Here is a 23,519-nt window from a genome sequence, read left to right as displayed (position 1 = left end):
AGGGAACTCGGTAGTGTCTATTGCATGGGCAGACTACCTGGAACTCTGACAATAACATATTTTAAGGCCACCTGAAATGATAGATGAGGCAGTCCACCCTGTAGGATATTACCATTTTTCTCAGGTGCCGCCTTGCCATCCAGCTCTCTCTCATCCTGATGCTTGAATACTATAAATACGGAAAGAGTGGCAAGCTTTTAAAGTTTGCTCAATTTTAACACTTGTCTTGACAGCAGATTTTTGTTGTTTTTTTTCCCCCTGCAGACAACACAGTTTGCATTGGAGCTGTTTTTGTGACAAGGATGCATTCATCATGTAATAAAGTGATGCAAGCTGTTACAAAACGGCAAATTGAAACTCAGCAACTGTGAGTCCTGTATAGTAGTGAAAAGGAATTGCAGCTATTTCAGGGTTGTTTATTTCACCTTCGCTGCCAATGATGTCCTGTTATAGACGCAAATGTTTAACACTTGTATGTAGGCAAGAGAGGCAAGTGAGAGAAAAAATATTTGTTTTAATGATGAGGAGAAACGTTTTGTTGTTCTTTTCATGCATCAGTTAGGTAATAGTTAAATAATATTTTTGCAGGATGGCAACTGAAAGTGACTAAGAACATTTTTTTTTCATGTATTTTTATGTGAATGTGCCTTTTTATGTAGCATAACAAGTACACTTGTTAATCACATCTGCTGAGCTTATTTCTCTGAGCCTATGGAGACCTATATAAAAATAAAGACAACAAGAACACGCTTGTATTTACAGACATTTTAATCTCATATGAACAAGCATTAACCATAATAACTATCAAGTGATTACTCACTGTTATTTTACAGTGTTTTACTGCCACCTGTTGTTAAACCATGATGCAACTGGTACTTAATGGAGTCCTGAGCAACCAAAGGGTTACACTCACCAAGTTTAGCATTATGAACTACCATCTATTATTTAATCTTTAATTTACAAAGCATTTTAAAATAAATCACTACCCATCATGTTTAGAATAGCAATACTGCATGATATCAGTTCATAACAGAAGGTGGCAAGACACTTGTTGACATATAAGCATAAGATATTTGCCAGCATAAAATCTACACTTTCAAGAAAAACATTTCAAAAGTACAGTTCATGCAAGAAAAATATGGTCTTATTAAAAGCTCTCTGCCTAATCCATCTCTTAGGTGCCATAAAGTAAAACATTAAAAAGTAAAATTATGGTATTTTCCTTTGCCAAGTTATTTACACTGAGTATACTGACTTTTGTTGAGGCCCTTGCTTGAAATAAATTCACAAACTTTTGTCACTCATACGTGTTCCAGCTAAGAGTCAAGGGTGGAAAGAAAACAACAGGCTTTTCTAAAATGGCTTTTAGAAGTCAATTGGATTAAAGTTTAGAAGGTTATTGGCTTCAGACCAAGCAGGGTGCTGTGCCCCATCCATCTCTGAGGCAACTTGGTTGCCACTTGCAAGTGTATGGCTTTGTCCACCAATAGTAGCATTACAATCAGGACAATGTCTGCTCTCCATAGCCCCTCCACACTCTGTGATAAGATAGACATGGCCATTTGGACATTTGTACCAGTGACCAGGTCGCATTTTCATGGCTGAGACAATCATCTTTCTTTCCTCGTCACTGATCCCCAAGCCACTGAGTGGAAACTTCTCGTCTAGTTTCTTCATGGCTTCCTTCACTTTTTGCTCATCTTGCTCAGTGAATTGACCCCACGTTTCCAAAACATCTCTTATTTTTTGTACGTCTGATTGAATTTGATCAGTTTGTCTCCTCTCATTTGCCAAATGGCAATGAACATTCAGTTCAGCCAGGAGATTGAGTCTCTGTAGCTCTCTCTGCAAATCAAAGACCTGCTGGTCTGTGAATTTTTGGTGGTAGCTATTGAGCCAACACACAAACTCTGCAACATTCTTCGAGAACTTGTCGCGATGCATGTCCAACATGTTTTTGTTCTCAATCTTCAGAAGCTTCTGAACTCTTATTAAGAAATCCATCTTGTTTTCCACTACCCACAGATCATTTGCTGTGGGGTAGGTTTGGTTCAGTCTTTCTTTGATGAGCATATATTCCATGTGGTCATCCATTTCATAGGTTCGAAGGTTTTCACGCCACTGAGCTCGAAGGGCTTTCTTCTTTTCTTCAATATCTGACTGCTGTCCATTTATCTTCTCCTTTACCATCTCTATCTCTTTCAGACTGCGGTTGATCTGAGATCCGTAGCGCAGATTATTTCTGATCGGAGTACGGCACTTGGGGCATTCCTTTAGTTTTATGGCCACCTGCTCTCCTTCATTTGCCTGGTTGTTATCATCCATACCCATGTATATATCCATAGCTGTGTATTCGATGATGTGTTTACAATCCTCCAGCTGAATGAAGTAAGCGTCTGGCTCATTTTCAGTGCCAAAGAAAATCTCTGTGACTTCATCGTGGTCACAGATGCGGCATTTACTTGGACATTTGTCTCCACACAGTCCAATGCACGGGTGGCCACAATCTAGGGTCTTGTTGCAGGGTTCGGTGCATGGCGGGCGATCGCATGGCTCATAGCAAAGCTTATTGCAGCGATGGTGAGCACACTGCCATGCACACGGCTCTCTACAAGGAGCGCATGGCTGCCCACATGGCTTCATGCACTTACTGTGGACACAGCAGTTCTCACAATGCCTCTGACAAGGAGGACAATCACGAGTGCAAGGTTCCTTGCACTGGTGAGAGCAGATGAGGAGACATTCACATTTGTGATAACAGGGAAAGTGGAAGCGTCCCTGAAAACATTTGCCGCAGGTACCACGGCAGGCATGTCCACATTTTAGCTGGTGGTCACATGGGGCCTTACATTCAGCCTTATCAATGCAATCTTTGTAAAAGCACGCATCTTCCTGGGTGTGTCCACACCCAAGTTTTAAGATGACCTTCACCTTGCACTGACTGGTGCATGGTAACCCACAGACTGACTCACATGGATGTCCACAGCTGAGCAACCTCTGGCAAGGCTCCTGGCACGTAAATGTGTTTGGGTCCTGGTGACAAGGAATCATTTGTGTATGTTGACACTTGGGTATGATCTTCTCAACCTTCACTGGACATTTATTTGGGCATTCTTTATGGCATACAAGTGTGCATTTGTGTCCCAGATCACATAAAATCTTCTCACACTTTTTGACACACTTATACTTCTTGTGCTCTGGGTCATATGGATGACAGACACTAGCACAAACGTGGCCACAGTCCAAACGGAACTGGCAAGGCTGGGTGCAGCCTCCCTCGGGTGCTTGTCTGAAATCTTCAGCATTTGATACTTTTACCTCTCGATCTGGATGATTTTGACAGCACAGAGTCAGAGCCTTTCCAACCTGATCCTTCTCCCTCAAGGTGTGGAAGATTTTGCTCCACAGTTTGACTTGGTCCAGCATCACACTGTTGCCAATACAGTAGAGACCTTTCTTGGCACGTGACAACGCTACACAGACACGATTGGAAATGCTCAAGAAGCCAACTTTAGACTGTCGGTTGCTACGTACAAGTGACAACAATACAATGTCATTCTCTTCTCCCTGGTACTTGTCTACTACATGCACTTTGACGCCTGCAAACTCCTTGGCTGGCATTTGTTTACGCAGACAGTGGAGTTGGCCAGTATAGGTCGTGAGGATGGTAATTTGCTCTGGTTTGTAGTCTTGCAAGAGAAAGTAGCGACAAAGAGCTACAACAAACATTGCCTCATGACGGTTCTGATGGCTTTTTCCATCTCTGATTTCTTCTTCAAGGTGGTTGTGGTCCACAAAGTATAAGTTGGTCTTTAGGCCCTGTAAATAAACATTTAATAAAACACATTCCACATTATTCTTTTATATTCATCGTATTATTATTTTTTATCCTGTATTCTAGATATTGTATGCACAGCCTAAATTAGATTTGAGACTTAAGATGCATTTGAAAGTCTAGAGTAGCAAACTTTTTTTTTAAATCCATGCATGCAGGAGGCACTGCAGGAGAGCAAACAAAACATGTACCTTGATGTTTTCGTACTCCAACACAGAAGGATGGTTTTCTAACTCTTTGTAGATGTGTGGGGTCAGAAGACGGGCAATTTCTGGCCTCATACGATGCTTAAGAACAAACAAAAATAAGGACCATAGATGAACAAATCGCATAGAGATACTGAGATATATATCTTACTGTCTTTAACTCCATCATCTAAAGATGTCTACAATTTAATGACTGATCCTGCAAGAAGATGAGAGAGCTAATATATGCAGAAAAACAAACCTGGTAGTTCAGTCTGACAAAAGGCAGTCCCATGTTCACTAATCTCTCAAACATGGACATCTCCAGGTTAAAGTTCTTAGCGAGTTCATATACTGTGGCACTAGGGCGCAGCTAAAGGAGAGGGGAAAAAAACACTTGTTTATCATATGCTTTGAAAGGTAAGTTAACATTAGAAATCAGGTAATGCCTATATTTACATGAAACTTGTTAATTGTTACCTGCTTATTTCAAGGCATTGCCTTCTGTTATTCCAAAAATAACAGTACGACTTCTTTTCCTAGACTTTAAATGCAATGCACAGAGCAACATCATGTAATCTAAGTGAAGAAAAGAGGATTGACTTTCCCAGCCATAGGACCAGGAGCATCAGACATAATTACTAATGAACAGCTATTAAAGAGTTCCTAGCCATTTGTAAGCACCGTAAATACAAATATGGGAAACCATGAATGAATAAAAAACATATTCTTATATGGGTTTGTATTTGGATGGGAGTATAGAATGCATGCAAATGCACTCTAACTTTCTTTTGCTGTCGTTTTAGTTTTGCTTGTATGTATGTATTTGTGTATGTGTGTGTGCACGTATGCGTGCGTGTGTGCAAACCTAATTTAGCTAGAGGACAGAGCGTGATTGTGCATGTATGTGGGAGTGGTGTGGGGGAGGCAAGACAAATTCTAGTATAAATGTGAAGCATTGTGTTCTGCTCGATTCAACACCAAACCTGCGATTAATGACCAGCACAACAATGCCAGGCCTTATTTTACTTGGACAGTGTGATCCATCTACCTTCTCTAAATGCACAGATTCAAGTTTATGTTCCACAAAAATAATGCTTTAATACTTGCCTCTAGAGTAAAAATAACTGCTGTCACTAACACGTATATGTGCCATCAAGATACCTTATCTAGTTTGTTCATTTGTTCTTTTTCACCACTTACTTAAATTGGTAAATTACAATATGAATAAACTATCAAATATAACTATACTATAACTACACAAATAATTTTATCCATATACTTTGATCATGTGTAGCACATTAAATACTATTTAATGTGCTACACATGAGGTTCCATACTATTATGTTAATCTGATGTACATGATATAAAGAAATATAATGATAAGGTGTAAAAACTGCCATTTATTTCCATCTCTGGGTTGCAAGAAGGTCACTCTTTAAGTAAACTTCATCTAAATTCCATTACTAAACTTTTAGTACAACTGCATGGAGCACACGCTTGTTAGTATAGTCAAATGTATACCCTATGTATGCAGATTCATAAATAAACATGAATAAACAGGGACACTAAGCAAATATTAGTTTTTGAGCAGATAGTTGTTGCATAGCAAGAATATACCAGAGCTGAATATTGAGATGTGTGATAGAGTTTTAGCTGTGATCACATGCTGCAGATTGGTAGACAGGCTGCCTAGCCATATGTCCTTGGCAGGCCCCGACAAGTTGTTGTATAATAGCCTCCTGATGTCCAGGATATCACTGCGTACTCTTCTCTATCTCTTGTAATAGCTAGTATTTTTTTTTTTTTTTTTTTGCTTCCTTCAAGGCAACACACATAAAGATATAGAAAAGCACAGAGCATCTCATAATATGTTGTCTTTAAATTTTCATGTTACAACTGTGCCTAGTTAAAAACACATATAGCAATCCAAAAATAGTCAAGCGCAGTTAATAAACCTTGCAAGTCTCCTAAGAGTTCAGGAAACATCGCCCTGTTTGTCTGTGTCAGGTCTTACCTGTTGGTGGTCTCCAATCAGAATAAGGTGTTGGCATGCTCTGCTCAATGTGGTGATGGTGTGGGCTTCAAGAACCTCTGCAGCCTCTTCTACAATCACCAGACGTGGACGCACTTCCTGCAGGGTTTGACGAAACTTTGCTGCCCCTGTTGTTGTCATGCCAACAACCTGGCGGACAGGATATTTGTTTTTTTTAAAGACAAGTCGACCTGAATTTGCTATTTATTTTTGTTGACTTTTAGAGCATAAGGTAGATATCAATCCTATACAAATGTGAAGCTGCAGTCTGTTGGATTAACATAAAGACTGGAAACAGTGGGAAGCAGCCTGTCTGTCTCTGTAGTTGTTTAACACTTGGATTCTTTATTGCTTGCAGCCTCAGTCTGTTCATATGCCCACAGATGCTATTGCGAAAAGTTTTAAAACTTTGTAACTAACCAATAGGTTACATTACTGTAACATTACTGTCACTTCTTGGATTACCAGGAGAAATTCTGTTCTCTTCTACTATTTTTAAATGGAGGCACAGAAGAAAAAAGTCTTTTAATTTGGATAATATATTATATCTTCTCTTGCACAAAGATGCTTGCCACAAAATCTGGGCAAATGAAACCAAAACTAATCTATCTGTTAATGTTAGTTAAAATAATTTATAATAAATCTGATAAATTCTATATAATTTATGGTTAGGATTTTAAAAAGGAATATGCTAGTTAATATATTCTGTACCGTGGCTTTTTTGAGGAGACAGAGACTTTCATGCCGTTTTACATCAGCCAATCTGTCCACTGCATTCTGGTAGGCTTGCTCAGATAGCAGGGCTTTTTCGCGAAGCTCCATCCTGTAGCGTGCCACCCACAACCTGACAACACAAAGCCAATATGAAGTAGTAAAACACTGAAATGACTGAAGGAGCCATGCAGAAGCCCTAAGATTATTATTGTTTTAATCTGAAATAACATGGAGCAAGGGCAAAAATATATATAGTATAATTGACTAATACCTCTTCATTACTAATACAGCATATTTAAACAATTAAACAATTTAAACAATATTTAATACACATTGTTTTTGTATTCAATTCCCTGTTTGCTAGTTTAAATGAGAAATAAAACTGTGTACACAGTTCTTTCAGTCCTGTTTTTTCAGTAATAGAAGACTAGATTTACATCTTGGCTTTCTGCTGTGATAAAATCCTAAGAGATACATTTTCTTAGTGATTACTTGACTTAATTATACACATTGGGAATATACGAAGGTAGGTCAGGGAATAGAAAGAGTGTAGAATAAAAAGGGGAATTAAGAAAGTAGGAAAGAGGACAGAACTGTTCAGAGAATGCAACAGAAGGGAAGAGCCGAAAAAAGGTACATAGTAATAAAAGAAAAGAAAAGAAGTTGAACACGGATGCAGACATACCGATAGAGTTTCCATCTGTCTTGCTGACTAAGAGTCCAAACATCAAACACGTTATCTTCCTCTCTTTCAGTCATAGCTGAGGTCTTCCCAAGTTCTTTTCTGATATTTCTCTTCATCTTTTTCCTCTGGTCTCGTTGGAACTGTATGGATCGGGATGGTAAAAAACATTATAACCTTCTGAACCTCAGTTAACAAAGTGATGAATTCATTTTATAAAGTAGATATTGTATTATTTGTTGTTGCTTTCTTTTTTCTTTTTGTAATAAGTTGTCATAGTGTGCACTAGATACTGGATACTGGAGTTAGAGACATGGTTACTTTGACTGACAGATGTTCTGACACAAGCATCTGGAGCTGATTGTTGTTTTTTAGACCTTACCTCTTCTAACTACAATCACTGAACTAGATTTATACACTTAGTTTATGCAGTTGGTTGTTCTTGGAGCATTTTAATGTAAATCTCGGACTAATATTATGGTTTGCTGTTGAGGGCAGACCATCTAAGAAGTTTGTGCTTCAATTTTGGTGAGTGAAATTCTAATGTTTCATTAGTCTGTTGAGCACTAATTAGCTGATGTGCCTGAGCATTGCACATACCGACTGCATAGGAAATTTAAACTAATTTCCTAGCATTAGGCGATAATTTAGTACTCTACCCTTTCACCTAAACATGGTAACTTCTGGCTCTCCAGAATAACAGCATGCTGGAGACAAAAACACTACCACTGAATCTTGTAAATGCAAGACCCTAAACCAAAACTACAAACTGCTGGGTGACTTATAGTAACTATGTCCATCTTTTACAATGCCTGAGAAATCTTTCTACTGAAGCTTTTGGTTATTACACTTATACAGTATTCACAGTAACATGCCAAGTCTATACTTATCATCAACAAAGGGAAAACTGAAACTGCCATCTACCAAACATGGATGTAAATAACATACTGTATGCTGTGAACTTAAGATGTAAATATATTTCCATTGGTCAGATGTTGATTTAATGTAAGCATATCCTTACATCAGACTCCACTCAGTCTGCTATGGTTCTACATCAATGTGCTCTTAGAGAAATGATAAACTCATTACGATCACTGCACAAAAAGCCTTCTATTAAATTTACCTCAAATCCTTCTTCACTCTGCTCAGCCTGTATTTCAACTTTATCCAGGTTCATAGCAAGCATGAGTTCCTCGACTTCTCTGACAGCGTCCTCCATTTCTCCCTTCTTTCTGGCATCTCTAATGCCTCTGGGACCAAAGTTGTCTTCAACAATCCGCTCTGCCTGGATCAGATCTGCCTCCTCTGCGATTTCAATGAGGTCCTCTTCTTCATCCACCTCCACTGGTACTTCTTCTATATGTTACCCATTCAGAGCAACAGAATGGGTCAGAATGACAATTCTTTCAAACACCACAACAAATGCACATATTTCTTTTTTTTATTGACACCTCATAAAGTGAAATAAGTCTATTTTCAGCATGCTCAGCATATGGTATTTATGCTATTCAACATACTGTATGTGCATGATAAAATGTTTATAGTCTTCACTGACAGCAGTTGCTGATCTGAATTGACTGTGACAGCAGTTTTAAGTTTAGATTTAATGCTTATGTTGGTGTTTTGGAACCTTAAGTGTTTACATTAGATGAAAGTCAGTTATTAAATAATCTTTCACTTGTTCAGTTGAGCACCGCTTAGAGTAAAAGTCTTACCATCATTTCCATTCGCATTCTCTGTCTCCCTCTGGAGGAAGACAGTGGAACCCAAACCCAACCACTCCATCATGAGGTTGGGCTTCTTCTCATTCCAGGTCTGAAATTCATCCATTGCCTACAAATCATTTCAAACTCATGAGTTTGGACTCATTCTGTCAAGCTCATTTCATATGCATAAAATGTGAATTTCTTATTCAGAATGACTCACAGGGGGGCGATGCAGGCTGTCCCAGTGTTGGCGCAAGATGAACTTATGTAAGACGCTTTCCCTCAACACACCTTTCAAAGAACATTCCAACTTCATACTCTGTTCCTCGATCTCCCTCTGCTCTTCACACAGCTGCCTGTAAACCTGTTAAGCAGGTGAGCGAGCCACACAAAGCAAACAGAATGATTGCGTGATCAAAGACAAAAAAACCGAATAAGCACAATAGAAAACCTATTAGATAAACAAAAGATGTTTAACAGGAAACAAAAGGCAATTATTTAAATCTGTTTCATCTTTTTTATATATTCTGAGTCTTTTCTTCATCTTTTCTGTGAACAAAAGGAATACACGAGGAGCATTTTAAAATAAGATTCAAACTGCAGTTCACCTGCAAGAGCTCACCTGATTATATGCATCACGCAGATGACCGGGCAGTGTTCGTCTGAAGTTAGGTGAATGGGTCAGCTCCCTCAGATTGAAACGCTTCAGGATCTCACTGTTGCTGCGACCTCCAACTCTCACTATGCCATCTTTTAAAAATTTATGAATACCTGAGATGCAGAGTTAAAATAAATGCATGTCACATCCCAGAACACTGAAAGCTTTTTTTGCATTGCATTGTCCATTCCAGGAAACAGACCAGAAGGATAAATAATTAAATATAACTTGAAGTAGAGGTCTGTGGCCTTTTAGTGAAAGTAAATACACATGGCACATAAGATTCTTTGTACCTGAAATTGAAACATCCTTTTCCGTGACAAGTGAGCAAACCAAACATGTTATTACAAAGCAGCTGTCGGCGCTTACCCTCAAGGAACTGATCCAGGGCGTGGTTGGTGTAACACACAACCAGCATCGGAGCCATGTCATGTTGATCTCTCCAGAGTTCCTGGTTGGTCAAGAGTGCCTGAGCAATCTTTAGACCAACGTAGGTTTTTCCTGAGGCCAAAAAACATGTTGATTTTTGCTGGATAAAACTTTGCACTTCTTAAAATTCTGTCATTGAACAAATAAAAATGAAAAACTCACTAACAATGGTTTTTCAATTTCTTACCAGTGCCTGGAGGTCCTTGTATGATAGACAGTTCTTTTGTGAGGGCCAGCTGGAAGGCTTTCATCTGAGACTCATCCAGACCCAACTCCTCCATCCTTGGCCAGGCCTCTGCCTTCAGACTGTGAAAGGGCCGTATTCTGGCCTTGTAGTCAGGGTCAGCAACAGATGACAAGTCATAATTATCATTTCTTCGAAGATAAGCTGGCGGTTGGACATCTGTCTTGCATTCCACGATGTACCTGAAAGAATCAAAGATCCTTAGTTATATATTTCTTTAAAGAAAATCTCTCCCTAAACAATTAAATCAGCGTTTTAATATCGCAAGAACTTTTGCTTAACTACAGAAACTGTGCTGTTAAAATCAGGTTTCAATGGTCAATGGGAACTTTCAGTTGTCAACGGTAACGTTATTTTCCCCAATGGGAAATTGATTTGCAGTCTGTCCATACACAGAGAGACAAAAACAAACAAAAAAAACACCCCAAAAAAGCCCAGAACGAACAGCCCAGATTTTATCATCAACAAAGTGCAATGTGCAACGTGCAATGGCAACAACCCTTATGGTTTAGTGTTATTAACCATGATAATAGCAGCAGCAAAAGACACTATGTCTCTTGGTCTTCACTGCAGGCACTTACATGAGTTTTCCTAGTTTATTTGTCAAACTAGTCAAGTGTGGCAAAACCCTTGACACCCTTTTTATGCTGTAGTTCTGAGAGAAAAGGTTTAATGGAGTTTCATTTAGAGAGACTGCTAGACAACAAATATAAAACAATATTTTTTCAGTATTTGTTAAGGGTACTGAAGGTGATGGCAATATTTGAAGTTTTGAGAAGATCCATATGTGAACGTTATTGGGAATTGTGAGATGATATGATAAATTAAAGTGGATGTTGAACTTACTTTGATAATTTTACTCCAAAAACCGCTGTCAAACCCTCCTTGCTACTATTTTCTCACTCAAAACTCTTTTAAAAGTATTTGTGGTGTTAATTGCTTTGAAATAATTTTGGGATTTTATTAAAAAAACAAACAAACTGTGAACTTGACAGTAAAATCTGAAAGTCCAGGGCAGCACATTGACACACATCCTTACCTCTGAAAGGGCAAATCATCCTCGCTCTGCTCCTGTAAGCCCTCTAGAACATACCGATAAGCCTCAAAGTAGGCAGTGGTCTCGACCATCAGAAACACTTGATCTTTCTGTGATTTAAAAAAAAACACATTTTGTTATTTGTATTTCTGTTTCAAATGACCACAGATATTTATTACATTTATCCAAAGAAACTGAATGCATCATGCCCATTTTAACATATGGTGCAAATAATGTATTACTCTACCTCAATTCTTGCCAGCTTTAACCTGCTCTCCTCTGTAAATGTAATCTGGACCAGTCCTTTCTGCAGATGTTCAGGGTCTCGATCTGACACTGTGGCAAACAGGAAGCTCTCAAAATTATCACATGACAGGCATACCAGGGAGCCATAAAGCAATCTCTTGGAGTTCTGCCAGCGTACAAACTGTGGGAAAAATGGACAACCTGTTAGTAATATACATGTTTATATATGTCTTTACATTTGCCATTTAAATAGTGAATGACCAGTGTATGTATTAACACATCAGTGACACAGAATATACTTTACTCCATCATTCAAATGCCATTTTACAAAGACATCAACAACCAGAAGCTAACCTTAAGTGGCTGTGCGTCAAACTGGACAATGTAGGCAATGCCAGTGTGTGTGCATTTGGGCACCACTAGCTGTGTGTCAAAATATATTCTGATATCATCAAAGCGCTTTGTCTTTAGCGGGCTGTTGGTCCTTCCGATATCTTTTTGGTTCTGGAGCAATTGCTGAATCCCCTCACGCAGTGGTCGCACAAAGTCCTCTCTGAGCAGCCGGAAGTGTGTATCAAGATAGAGGTGGGTGTTTGTATAGCTCTGGGAGGTAATGTTGGGTCTAAGGAAAGGCCTATGCTCCTGCCGGAACTCCTGTGGAGTTGGGTAGATTGGTATGGTCCTGAAATCCTGTTGATCTTCTTCACCTAGGTTAGAAATAGTGGAAGTATTAATAACTGTCTCATCTATACCAACATTTCAAAACCTTACAAAAAGATTTTCTGACCAACTGCATGGTATTTGCTTCAGGACAATCTATCCAAATATGTAAAAACAATGTGATTTCAGTAGAAATATCTCCAAGAGCCAGTTACCTGGGTTACCACCACCAGAGGGCAGGAATGCATATGTGTCTCTGTCTGACCGCAGGGTACCCTCTCTTGCTCTATTCTGGAGGTGTGTGATCAGGTCCTGAAGTTGCTCCACATTTTCCTCAATTTGAGGCTGAAAATCCACACCTGATGCCCTCAGGCTGTTAATGGAGGCTTGGAGCAGTGTCAGTAACAAACTCACTGTATGTACCGAACTAGCAGGGAAGATGTTAAGCACCTAATAAACATAACAAGGAAAAAAGAATTTAGCTACTTTAAAACTGTTAATAAAAAGCACAGGAAATAAAAACAGAAATGCCTAAATAAGGTTTGTTTACATCTATGTAATCTGATTTTCTCAATAACTGTATCTTTCATTATGCCTTTTTCTCTTTGCACACAGGAAAAATAAAAATAAATGTGATTTATATATTACATTATCATTCCCACTGCACTGTATGTACATATAAAAAATCTCACTGACCTGTATTTTAGTGTATGAAGTACATTACAGTATACACACTGATTGTACATAGTAAAATTAACCTTGTACTTTATTGCTTCATCTATCGAGCAATGTCCTCATATGTTTTTTCAGGTATAAAATCAATTATCGTTCAGCTGAATTTCCTATGTTTTGTCAGGTTTTCTATGTTTTATCAGTTTATTTACCTGTGAGAGAATCACCAGGATATTTTCCAGATGCTGTGGGTATTGTGCTCTGCGAGCAGGTTTGCTCTCTGACGCCATCCCCACAAGATAGTGGGGTAGAGAGGTGCAGAAGAACCCTGAATCCTTTATAATGCCAGCCAGGTGCTGCTGAGTGCCTCTGTCTGTCCTTGATTTAAAGGCTTTACTCAGCACCAAGCAAATGAGCTCGATAAGATCCTGCCTTATTTTGGTCTCACTGAGGAGATCTTTCACAGAAGGGTGTGAGGACATGGTAATGGCCACTACAGATGGGTCTTTTAGAGAGAGTTCTTCCAGTGCTTTAAAGCCCAGTCCTCGGCCCTGTGGTGGCCTAGCTGTGCTGGCAGAATTTGATCTCCTTCCATTTCTATCTTGCCTGTCTCCCTCAACATCTCTTCTTTCACCCCTCCAACCTTCTCTTCTGTCGACACGTTCTTCTCTCCCTGCCATCCCTATTCTTGCTCCTTGTCTAACAACTGGACCTGCTTCTGGGTTTCTTCCTACTTCTGATCTCTGTCTCTCTGCACCTTCCCATCCATTTCTATCTCTTCCAGCACCTCTTTGTCTGCCTCCCCTTTCTGTATTGCGGCCCACCTCTGTTGCTCCTCTTCCTCTACCTCTCCCTGCACCTCCTCCTGCTCCACCACCTCTTCCCCTTCCTCTCCCACGCAGCTCTTCACTTTTCCTTTCCTCCCTTTCACCTTGACTACTCCCATGACTTTGTGCTCTTTTTCTGTCTCCTTGTGCCCCCCCTCGTCTTCTCCTTCCACCTCGACAAGCATTCTCACCTTGGACAGTATCAGTATCTAGGGGAAAAATAACATTTATGTAATGAGACTAAAGTAACTAATTTTAGTTGCCAGATTTTCTCAGTTTTTTATGTGACTGCCATCACATACTGTATAATTACCATTATTAGGTCTGCTTCTCCCAGTCATAAGAGTCAGGCTTTCCATGGTTGTGCATGTGGTAGATGATGAAATTAAGACCAGTAACACTGATGATTTAATAGTGAGAGGAAGGAGAAGAACCACATTTAAGCACAGTGCAACAATACAATGATTTAGAAATTGCATAATTTCGCCATGAGTCTATTAAAATAGAAAACACAACACAGCACTGATTGAGGAACAGTGATTACTTTCGCTCTCTATCACTGGGTCATAACTTGTAGTGAGTCAGCGTCAGATAGAAAGGATGTTCTCATTGTTTACATCTGTGAAATAAATCTGGGGGAATCAAAGCTAATAGAGTGCATGGATGAATGGATATGTGTGTGTGTGTGTGTGTGTGTGTGCGTGCGTTCTTTGCGACTATATCTCAATGTCCATCGTTGTAGGTTTGTAGGTGTGCGCTATAAACGAAACATGTGCCACATTTGTTTTATTCTAATGTTGTCCATTGCACTGAATTCCTGTGAAATGCAAAGTCTGCCCTCTGCAGGATATTGCCCGACAGGTTTCCTTTATCAAGAAATGATTCAGAGGTTTACACCGCACAAGTCTTAGTCACGGATGTGGCAATTATAACACTCCACAGGCTGGCTGCCCTCCGAACAAGCTATACCATTCACATTGCCTTTTATGTCTGTCTGTCTGTCTGTCTGTCAATGACTTTACGTGTCGTTTGCTATATGACTTGCAATTTTAGCTATCAGTTCGCATCACTGTTCTCAGTGTACACGCTATTATTATTTACTAAATAAGAAAATACAATAAGACAAATAACTCTGTATCCTAAACACTTCCTAGATAAGAGATAGCCTAAGAAAAGAACGAACTTACCAAGCGTGACATCCGACCAACATGAATATTTTCCTGGTCAAACTTTGTCTAGCCGTCTCTCATTCGGTCTGTGCGCAAGCTCATCGCAGCCTCTTCTCCAGCTGTCGACTTCAGCAGCCTGCTATTTAAGTGCTTTGTCATTTTCGTTTTCGTTTCTCCAGAACTAACACACCCCACCTAGAAGACAGAGTGGATTTGTCCTTTTATCCTTGACTAAAGATAGAGCGAGCATTAAATGAATTGAATCTATCTATCTATCTATCTAGGACCATGTAAAATTTAGGTTTATTTTAATGTGATATTAGGCACACTTGTTATTATTTTCAAATAAATGAAACAGGAAGCACTGTAATGCATAACTATGGAAGTTTAGCCTAGTTGATAGTAATAACATCCTAATTAATAAGTAGGTAGAATAGACTGCAGGTTTTTATAGCGTTGTATTTTTTTAATCTTTGATCACATTTAATTCTTATATTTCTTATGAACGTATTTTTTGCTTCCGCTAATTTCCAAATTAGGCCTGCTTAAGTTTATCATTTACTTAAAAAAAGATTTTAGACAGCACCACAATCTCTCAGAATTGTTTATCATCATTATTATTATTATCATCATTATAAATTGGTTGTTAAGTCCTAATTTTATATCAAGGAAAATACTGTTCACACAGTTTGCAGACAGTTCTAGTTTATGTATTATATAAACCCGGCAAAGGAAGCGGGTAGATAAGTATTGCCTGATGGTTCCTCGTTAGTGTTTTCCTGTTTCTAAAGTTTCGTTTCTTTACAGTAAAAATTGGGTCGACCCCTCCTCCTCTTCCTCTTCCTGTTTTTTTTTTTTTTTCTACGTCATCATTCCATATGAGCAGCTAGGCTAACTGTATCAGCTATATACTTGGTTGCTTCCGCCCAATGTAAACATGTAGCTGGTTTTTCGATTTAATCCAAGTGCTGGTAGGCGGTTGTTAACCTGTTTGTCAGTGGTCCCAATAATGATGGCTGTGTCCCTAAAAATAGCCGTTACGGAACCAGGGCAGTGTAGCGCGAGCTTAGTAAATAGCTAACACTGAATAGCTAGTTAACTATCAGGCCGTGTTTTCATGGGGCTGGGGCTAGCATTGCTAATTAAACAGTTTTCATTGACAGCCACGCACGGCTAAATCGGGGTTAGCAAAAAATAGGGAGAATGGAAAGTAGTGCTATCTAACGAGGACGCACCAAGACCTACAGACACCATGAAGAAGTCTAGAAATGTTGGAGCATCGTCGCCAGTGAATGGAAAGCAAGGTAACGGTCGCTAACTGTGTCAGGTCAACTGTTTGAGTACACTTCGGGGCCCTTTGCTAACAAATAAATTAATAAATGTGGGAGCATAGCTTCTAACAGTGAAACGATGTTTTCTGTGCCAGACTGGGACACCAGACGGAAGAGGAAAATAGCGGATATCACACAAGCACTGAGTGTGAGTCCAGTGGACGTAGCAGCTCTGAGGAGGATGGCTATCAGTGAAGGAGGACTGCTGACCGATGAGATACGGTGCCAGGTCTGGCCTAAGCTCCTCAACGTCCCCCTTGATGTCTTGAATCAAGAGCCAGGTATTATGATTGTTGACGATATGCAGTTGCACGTCTCGTCTCTTTTTCACCTCCTAATACAAAGGCTAGCAGTCAATGCATCATACAGTAAATGCTGGTGGCAACATTTTCATTTTTTCCAGACACTGTAGACCGAGAAAATAACAAAGACTACAACCAGGTGTTGCTGGATGTCCAGCGTTCACTACGGAGGTTCCCACCTGGTGAGTGACCAATCTACGGCCAACTGTGTCTTCATACACACACTGTAGACATTATATAGAGTGACTGTGTCATCATTTCTAATACAAGTATAAATTCCTCCAGTTTCTTAACTGCTTTTCCAATTCATGGCTTGGAGGGGCTGAAGCATATCCCAGATGTTATGGGAAAACTGAACTGGGTTGTGTGGAATTATATAGCATTATATAGCTTTTTAGCATTATACTTTTCAGCATCATACTGTCTAAACATTATACTTTTAAGCAGGCCCCTGGGTGACCTTAGGAGCAAGAATAGTTGAAGCAACATCACAGGAAAAAGATGCATAGGCGAGATACTAAGAAATAGCACAGAAGTTGCAGTAGATAACAGGGGGCAAAAGGGCAGCGTTAAGAACAGTCTAACACATTGGATAAGTATAGACTAGAAAAGCAGAACTAAGGAGGAGAGGGTAAACCCCTGGCGCAACATACACTCGATACATACTTTTGTATGTACTTTTGTATGCGCACACTCATGACACTTGACATGACCCACACACACACCCACCTAAAGTGCAGACAGGAACACACACACATATTGCAGATAGAGACATGTACATCACACACACACATAAACAATTAAGATATACAATTAAGAAAGGGGTTAAAGATAGGGCAAGGCCTTAAAAGGAAAGGTAGAAGACGATAGATGAGGAAGAAGTTGTTTTGATCGAAACTGTGTATGACGTATAGGCGAACGTGATATCAGAATAACAGGAAAGGTAGGAGGTAAATAAGGAATTTTGGAATAATATAAATGTAACAGTTCGAAGGACTGCCCTTCGAATCTGCAAGAGGCTTCATGCTGAGCTGATTACCTTCTGCGCAGGGGTTGAAATAAAGAAGTTGGTTGAATTGACGAAGTCTGTCTCGAGTCGTTCGTTTTGGTTTTTCACCAGGTCAGAAAAAAAGGATCGGGAGCGGCATCAGCACGCCGACACTTGTCAAATTCTACTTGCAAAAGCTTGTATATTTTTAACCTTTGCTGACATGGACACAGGGTCACGATCGTTCTTTATATATTATTGGCCTTGTAGCGGGTTATGGTGTAATTGGCTAGAAGTTTTGTTGAGAAATGTTTTAATGTTTTCCTCATACATTGTTGACAAAACACTGTTTCTTCCATTGTAGCCTTTTAAATTCGACAGTTATTCACCTGAAAAATAATCTGCATTTAATATTGTAATTATCAATGGAATATGAAAATGCCTCTGCCGCTACTAGCTGTTAAAGTGGCTTTTGCTGGTAGCCACTTGGCTTCGTTGCAGCTATATCTATTGCTCTCCACTGCTGGAATCTGTTGTGGAATTTTCTGTAAAAAAGAATGTCTGCAACAAGGTCAGAGCAGTGGTCAAGCTATTTTATTACTGCATGCATGAAGGAGAGACAACACACATTAAACATCACACGTTAAAGTCATGCCAGCTCTGACCTTGGGACATCTCAGCTCCTCAGAGGGCAGAGAGCAACTCCCACTATCTTTTCCCAGGAAGCTCCTGGCACTGGTCAGCTTGGGAGTTTCGTCCTTCTACGCCCCAACAGTTAGCAGATAACATAGTGAAACATTGTAAGATAAGATAAATTAAGATAACCTTTATTACTCCCATGCGTGGGAAATTTGTTAAGCAAAACCGTTTTTCACCATGTCATCCTGACACATATACATACTTCGTCTAAGCATACAAAGCATACAGTGAAGTTCTAACCACCTACATCTAAATGTGAGGGTTAACTAGAATTTTCCCATTACAAATCCAATTCTCAAACCAAGACAATTGAGAATTCATATGATATGCTCAAAGGACATGCACTGAAATTGCTTTTCCATCTTTTTCAGCTAAATAAACTTTAGATGAAAGAGCTACTATGGTGGTTAGCCTAACTCCAAATTTGAATTACATAGTTATTATTTTATAGTTGTGGAGACATTTTGAATGCCAATGTAAGCTAACAGCTGTATTTTATTTGAAAAATGCTGAACGGGCTGGTGTTCAGCGATTTCTATTTAATTTTGAGCACTCAATGCACTTTCGATAACAAGTCTCATCCATCCAATCACACACATTCATACAGCGCTATTTTGGCTATGCATGCATAGGTATGCCAGATGAGCAGAGAGAGGGTCTCCAGGAAGAGTTAATCGACATCATCCTCAGAGTTCTGCAACGTAATCCCCAGCTGCACTACTACCAAGGATACCATGACATTGTCGTGACCTTTTTATTAGTTGTGGGAGAGCGTCTTGCAACTGCTCTAGTGGAGAAGCTCTCCACACATCACCTCAGGTACTTATCACAGACACAAATGAATCTACAGCAGGTTATTTACTCTGCTACTTAATCTTCCACTTTTTTCTGTATGCACAGTCTGTCCTTATTGCTTTGTGCTTCAATAAAAAGTCATACTGTGAGGTATTAAAAAATGCTGTCTGTCTTATTCTCTTTCTCAGGGACTTCATGGATCCCACTATGGACAACACAAAACACATTCTTAACTATCTGATGCCCATCATTGAAAGGGTCAACCCTGAGGTGCATGACTTCATGCAACAGTAAGATTCACTACTATTCTAGTGAAAGTAGACCAAATGGGTTTTTTTCTGAATTAGGATACAAGAGGATGTTAAACCTTGCGTTTTTATTTTTTAGTGTGTTAAATGACAAGCCCGAGATTGCATACCAAACTTTTAATATTAGCTTCTTAAATTTACAGTAAAGAACTGTACATGCAATAGTATTTTTTTTTTGCTTTAGACAGAAAATCTTTTAGTGTCTGTTATAATGACAGTAATTACATAGTCATCATCATTAGTATGACCCTTTACTACTTTGGCATATCTACAGTGGTGTCTCCTTTAAACAGCTAAGGTTAATGTTAAAACAGGTACAACTATAAAATGAAAGCTGTTTTAAGTGAAGGAGTGAAGGGTGACTGCTCTTACGTCACACTGATCCAATTATGATGGCTCAAGTTTCAGTTGTAAGGCATCCACGTCATTAAGGCTGCAACCAAAGGTTACCATTACAGCTGGCCTTAATGTTTGATTTTCAGTTCCTGATCATATGATAAATATATAAAGTATATAAAGTGCAAGTTGTAGAAATTTCTGGTTGTAGGTGCTATATGGAGTACTTTAAGTGGAGTAGTTGGCAAACTAAATAGTTCTGTGTGTCATTGTAAGCTGATCTCATCACTTGTCATTTTAAGGGCTGAGGTGGGTACAGTCTTTGCTCTCAGTTGGCTCATCACATGGTTTGGCCATGTCCTGTCAGACTTCCGCCATGTTGTACGGTTGTATGACTTCTTCCTGGCCTGCCATCCGTTGATGCCCATCTACTTTGCTGCTGTGGTGAGTTTCCTGTTTCCTGGTTTGTCTCTAAGAGAGACTTGCCAAACATGAAGTTACTTTAAAACTATATGAATTACATATTCTAAGTCAGTGTAAGGATAAACCATTTATATAATCTCCATTTGTGTATATGTACAGCTCATATTTTTTCACTGTCCAAAGGACGTTCTGACAGCTGAGGAGATATATATAATGTTGCATTCATGAGGGTTGTGGAAACTATTTTGGTTATTGACATTATATGTGGCTAATCAATCAATCCCTTTATTATTAGATCAATGCAATGATGTCAGATCAGTTCTTCTTTTTAGGTTGCCCCTATTTTGCTTAATTTACTCAGGTGTGTTATTTTAAATGATTACATCTCTAATGGGAAAAGCTTCTTATTTCTGTATGAATGTATCATTGTTTTCCTTGACAAATCCGCATGTATATGCTATTTACATCTCTATATTTATATGCAAATTGTATTTATGTTGTAGATCGTGCTGTACAGGGAGGAGGAGGTATTAGAGTGTGAATGTGATATGGCCATGGTTCATCACCTGCTATCCCAGATTCCCCAGGATCTACCCTATGAGACGCTCATCAGCCGAGCAGGAGACCTCTTTGTACAGTTTCCCCCCTCTGAACTGGCTAGAGAGGCTGCTTCACATGAAAGGTAAGTTCTTACAGTTATTTTAGTGGTAGGAAACTGTCATCGCTGATTTTACTTATATACTAATACTCACATTTTAGTTTCTTCTACCTCAAAAACTGCAGTTACTCACTTTCAATAAAACCTTTTTATTTTCTGTCTCTCTACATGTGTCTGTCTCTTTAAGCATGGCAAGCTCTACCTTTAAGGACTTTGAACTTGCATCTGCGCAGCAACGACCAGACTCAGTTCTCCGTCGCAGACGCAGACAAAAACAGGCTGCACTGGAGAGCTCAGGAGTGAGCTCTGTAGTTGCAGTGGCCCAACCTTCAGCAGCACGGCGGTTTGTTCGACTTGCAGTCATGGGTCTCACAGTGGCTTTAGGGGCAGCAGCTCTTGCTGTGGTCAATACTGCTCTTGAGTGGGCCCCCAAGCTAGACTTATTTCCTTGAACTGCTTTTCTTTTACACCAACACTCCATGTAATCTGTCCTCTACTAAATCAAGCTGGTGGATCTGCTATCAAGACCCCTTTAATGGTTTAAACCACAAACCGGGAGTCGGCAACACTGTCTGGGTGCACTCTCTAAAGTCAGTCTCTTTTGTCTTCTAGGATGTCTTTCTACTCTGTGTAGGGTTTGTCAGGCCTTTTTGCTTTGTAATTCCTCAATAGGCACCAATGTAAATGCTGCTGTTGTTCTGAAATGAAGAATATAATGAAGAGACTATGTATAAGAACCATTATTGATGGTCATCACGAAAGCTTATTTATATTTAGTATTAGGATAATCTGAAGGCATTATCCTCACAGGGATGTGCAGAACACTTGGCAGACACACTACATTTGAAACTGCTGCCAATTACGAGCGCCTGAGTGAATGTGTGCGTTTGTGTGTGCATTTGAGTGTGTGCGCAGTCACAAACCATTTGTTATCTATTTGATACCTGGACCAAATAGGGAATTCTCGGAATTCTCTCTTTGTAAAATTTACTGTTTGTTCATTTTAAGGTAAGTAACTATATAGAAACATGACACGCAGGCACTTTAAGGGTCACCATTTCATTATTTTTAGGTCATTTTGTGTATTTCATTAGTTATGTTTAACCCTTTCAGTAAGCGTATAAAGGTATCTTCTCTTAAGGACCGAGTATCTTTAACACATCAGCAGCTGTTACCCTTGACTTGCTTAAATGAAACTGGTCTTACAAAAGTAAATACATTGTAGCTTACTTGAAGTTTTTGTTTGCCAAAACATATATTTGAGAATTGGCCCTCGCAATAGAATATAGCTTTCATCGTGCAGGAAAATAGTATAAGAGTAGTTAACTTAAAAGTTGTCGCTCAACTAAGTTAAGTTAATGCTTGCACACACACATACACCTGAAAATGAGCTTGTGTTTTGCGTACCCAAATGACTAGTTTATGTAATTTTTTTTTCTAGAGAAGATGGTCATATCCTAATAGTTCCCACAATATGGTCATTCACCGAATGCCTAGTAACAGTAAATATCACAGGTGGAATAAGTAAAATTAAGTGGATATTGTTGTCTTCTTATTAGCAGTATAGCAGACCTGGCTTGTACTGACTGCATTAGTTTTGTAAAATCACTTTGATTTGATAGTTGCTTTTACTCAGTTTGTTTGGAAGGGTGCTCCTTTTAGAGAAGTGCCTGAGCCTTCATATTAATTCTATCTAATATTTTAGATTTATACGTGATTTTTGCTTGATTTGAGCAGATCCTCCTTTGTAAAGTGATATGAGTGTAGAATAGGTCCAGGGTACCAGATTGTTCCAGTCATTGTCATTAAAATCATATCCTTAAATAGGAGATTTCATTGTAATAGGGTTTTGTTTATTGTCAGTCATTTGAAAACCCACAGTTCTTGTTTCAAATATCAGCCTTGAGTTCTTGTCCCCTACCGGGACACAGAACTGGTAGTCCTCTAAAAACTTCTTAATTGGGTGAAACTCATCAAAGTGATTTCATTTGATGCTTTTTTTCTATGGGAAGCTGCAGGCTTGATGCTCCAGTGCTGTGCTGTGTTTGATTGGTTTATTGCCATTGTATTGAGCCTCTCATTCAGCTGGTAAGGGATCTGCAAGCTGACTGAAATGAAGATGACCTGGCACATGTCCAAGGATGCTCTTATGCTCCCAAGAGCGTAGTTGTTGAGCATTGTAATGCAACACGTATCTGCACTCAGCGGTGTTCATTTATTTTCATTGCACTAAATGATTTATCTGCCTTTTATGTTTATTTTTGTTACAATTCAACTGACTACTAATGTAAAGTTGTACAAGAGAATGCTAATAAACTAGAGTGAAAATTTTATGTATTTGGATTCAGGCTTACGTTTTTATTCAGAATATTTTTTATGACTATATAGTGTGTTTTTCAGGATTTCTCAAATTCAGGTTTTAGCTGCCATCTGACAGCTTCTGCTAGACCACATTAGCCTCAATTGTCCTTTGTGACTTCAGTTCTTTAAGCTTCTTAACATATTTAGATTAGTGCTATGGTTCTGGTTCTAATAAGAAATAATAATAAAGAACACAAAAGATGACAAACTAGAACGTCGC

The 23,519-nt window shown here is 39.1% G+C and overlaps 2 protein-coding genes across 2 annotated transcripts; one reads left to right on the top strand and one right to left on the bottom strand.

Annotated features, from left to right (window-relative positions):
- Nucleotides 1-750: 750 nt before the first annotated feature.
- On the bottom strand, nucleotides 751-15,266 carry znfx1 (zinc finger, NFX1-type containing 1). The gene is made up of 19 exons (XM_003456110.5): nucleotides 15,117-15,266; nucleotides 14,243-14,329; nucleotides 13,315-14,138; nucleotides 12,646-12,880; nucleotides 12,125-12,477; nucleotides 11,772-11,951; nucleotides 11,528-11,634; nucleotides 10,432-10,670; nucleotides 10,185-10,316; nucleotides 9,780-9,928; nucleotides 9,378-9,521; nucleotides 9,167-9,284; nucleotides 8,575-8,807; nucleotides 7,455-7,594; nucleotides 6,767-6,899; nucleotides 6,038-6,205; nucleotides 4,283-4,393; nucleotides 4,027-4,122; nucleotides 751-3,819 (listed from the first exon to the last, which is right to left on the bottom strand). The coding sequence occupies exons 2-19, from the start codon at nucleotides 14,286-14,288 to the stop codon at nucleotides 1,366-1,368; spliced, it is 5,862 nt and encodes a 1,953-aa protein (XP_003456158.1). The 5' UTR covers nucleotides 14,289-14,329; nucleotides 15,117-15,266; the 3' UTR covers nucleotides 751-1,365.
- Nucleotides 15,267-15,942: 676 nt separating this feature from the next.
- On the top strand, nucleotides 15,943-23,271 carry tbc1d20 (TBC1 domain family, member 20). The gene is made up of 8 exons (XM_003456085.4): nucleotides 15,943-16,402; nucleotides 16,525-16,710; nucleotides 16,833-16,913; nucleotides 19,051-19,237; nucleotides 19,402-19,503; nucleotides 20,160-20,301; nucleotides 20,784-20,962; nucleotides 21,126-23,271. The coding sequence occupies exons 1-8, from the start codon at nucleotides 16,351-16,353 to the stop codon at nucleotides 21,388-21,390; spliced, it is 1,194 nt and encodes a 397-aa protein (XP_003456133.1). The 5' UTR covers nucleotides 15,943-16,350; the 3' UTR covers nucleotides 21,391-23,271.
- Nucleotides 23,272-23,519: the final 248 nt, after the last annotated feature.

This window comes from Oreochromis niloticus, linkage group LG5, assembly GCF_001858045.2.
Source record: "Oreochromis niloticus isolate F11D_XX linkage group LG5, O_niloticus_UMD_NMBU, whole genome shotgun sequence".
NCBI lineage: Eukaryota > Metazoa > Chordata > Actinopteri > Cichliformes > Cichlidae > Oreochromis > Oreochromis niloticus.
The sequence above is the reverse complement of the archived record's forward strand: the minus strand, read 5'-3'. Positions and strand labels throughout refer to the sequence as shown.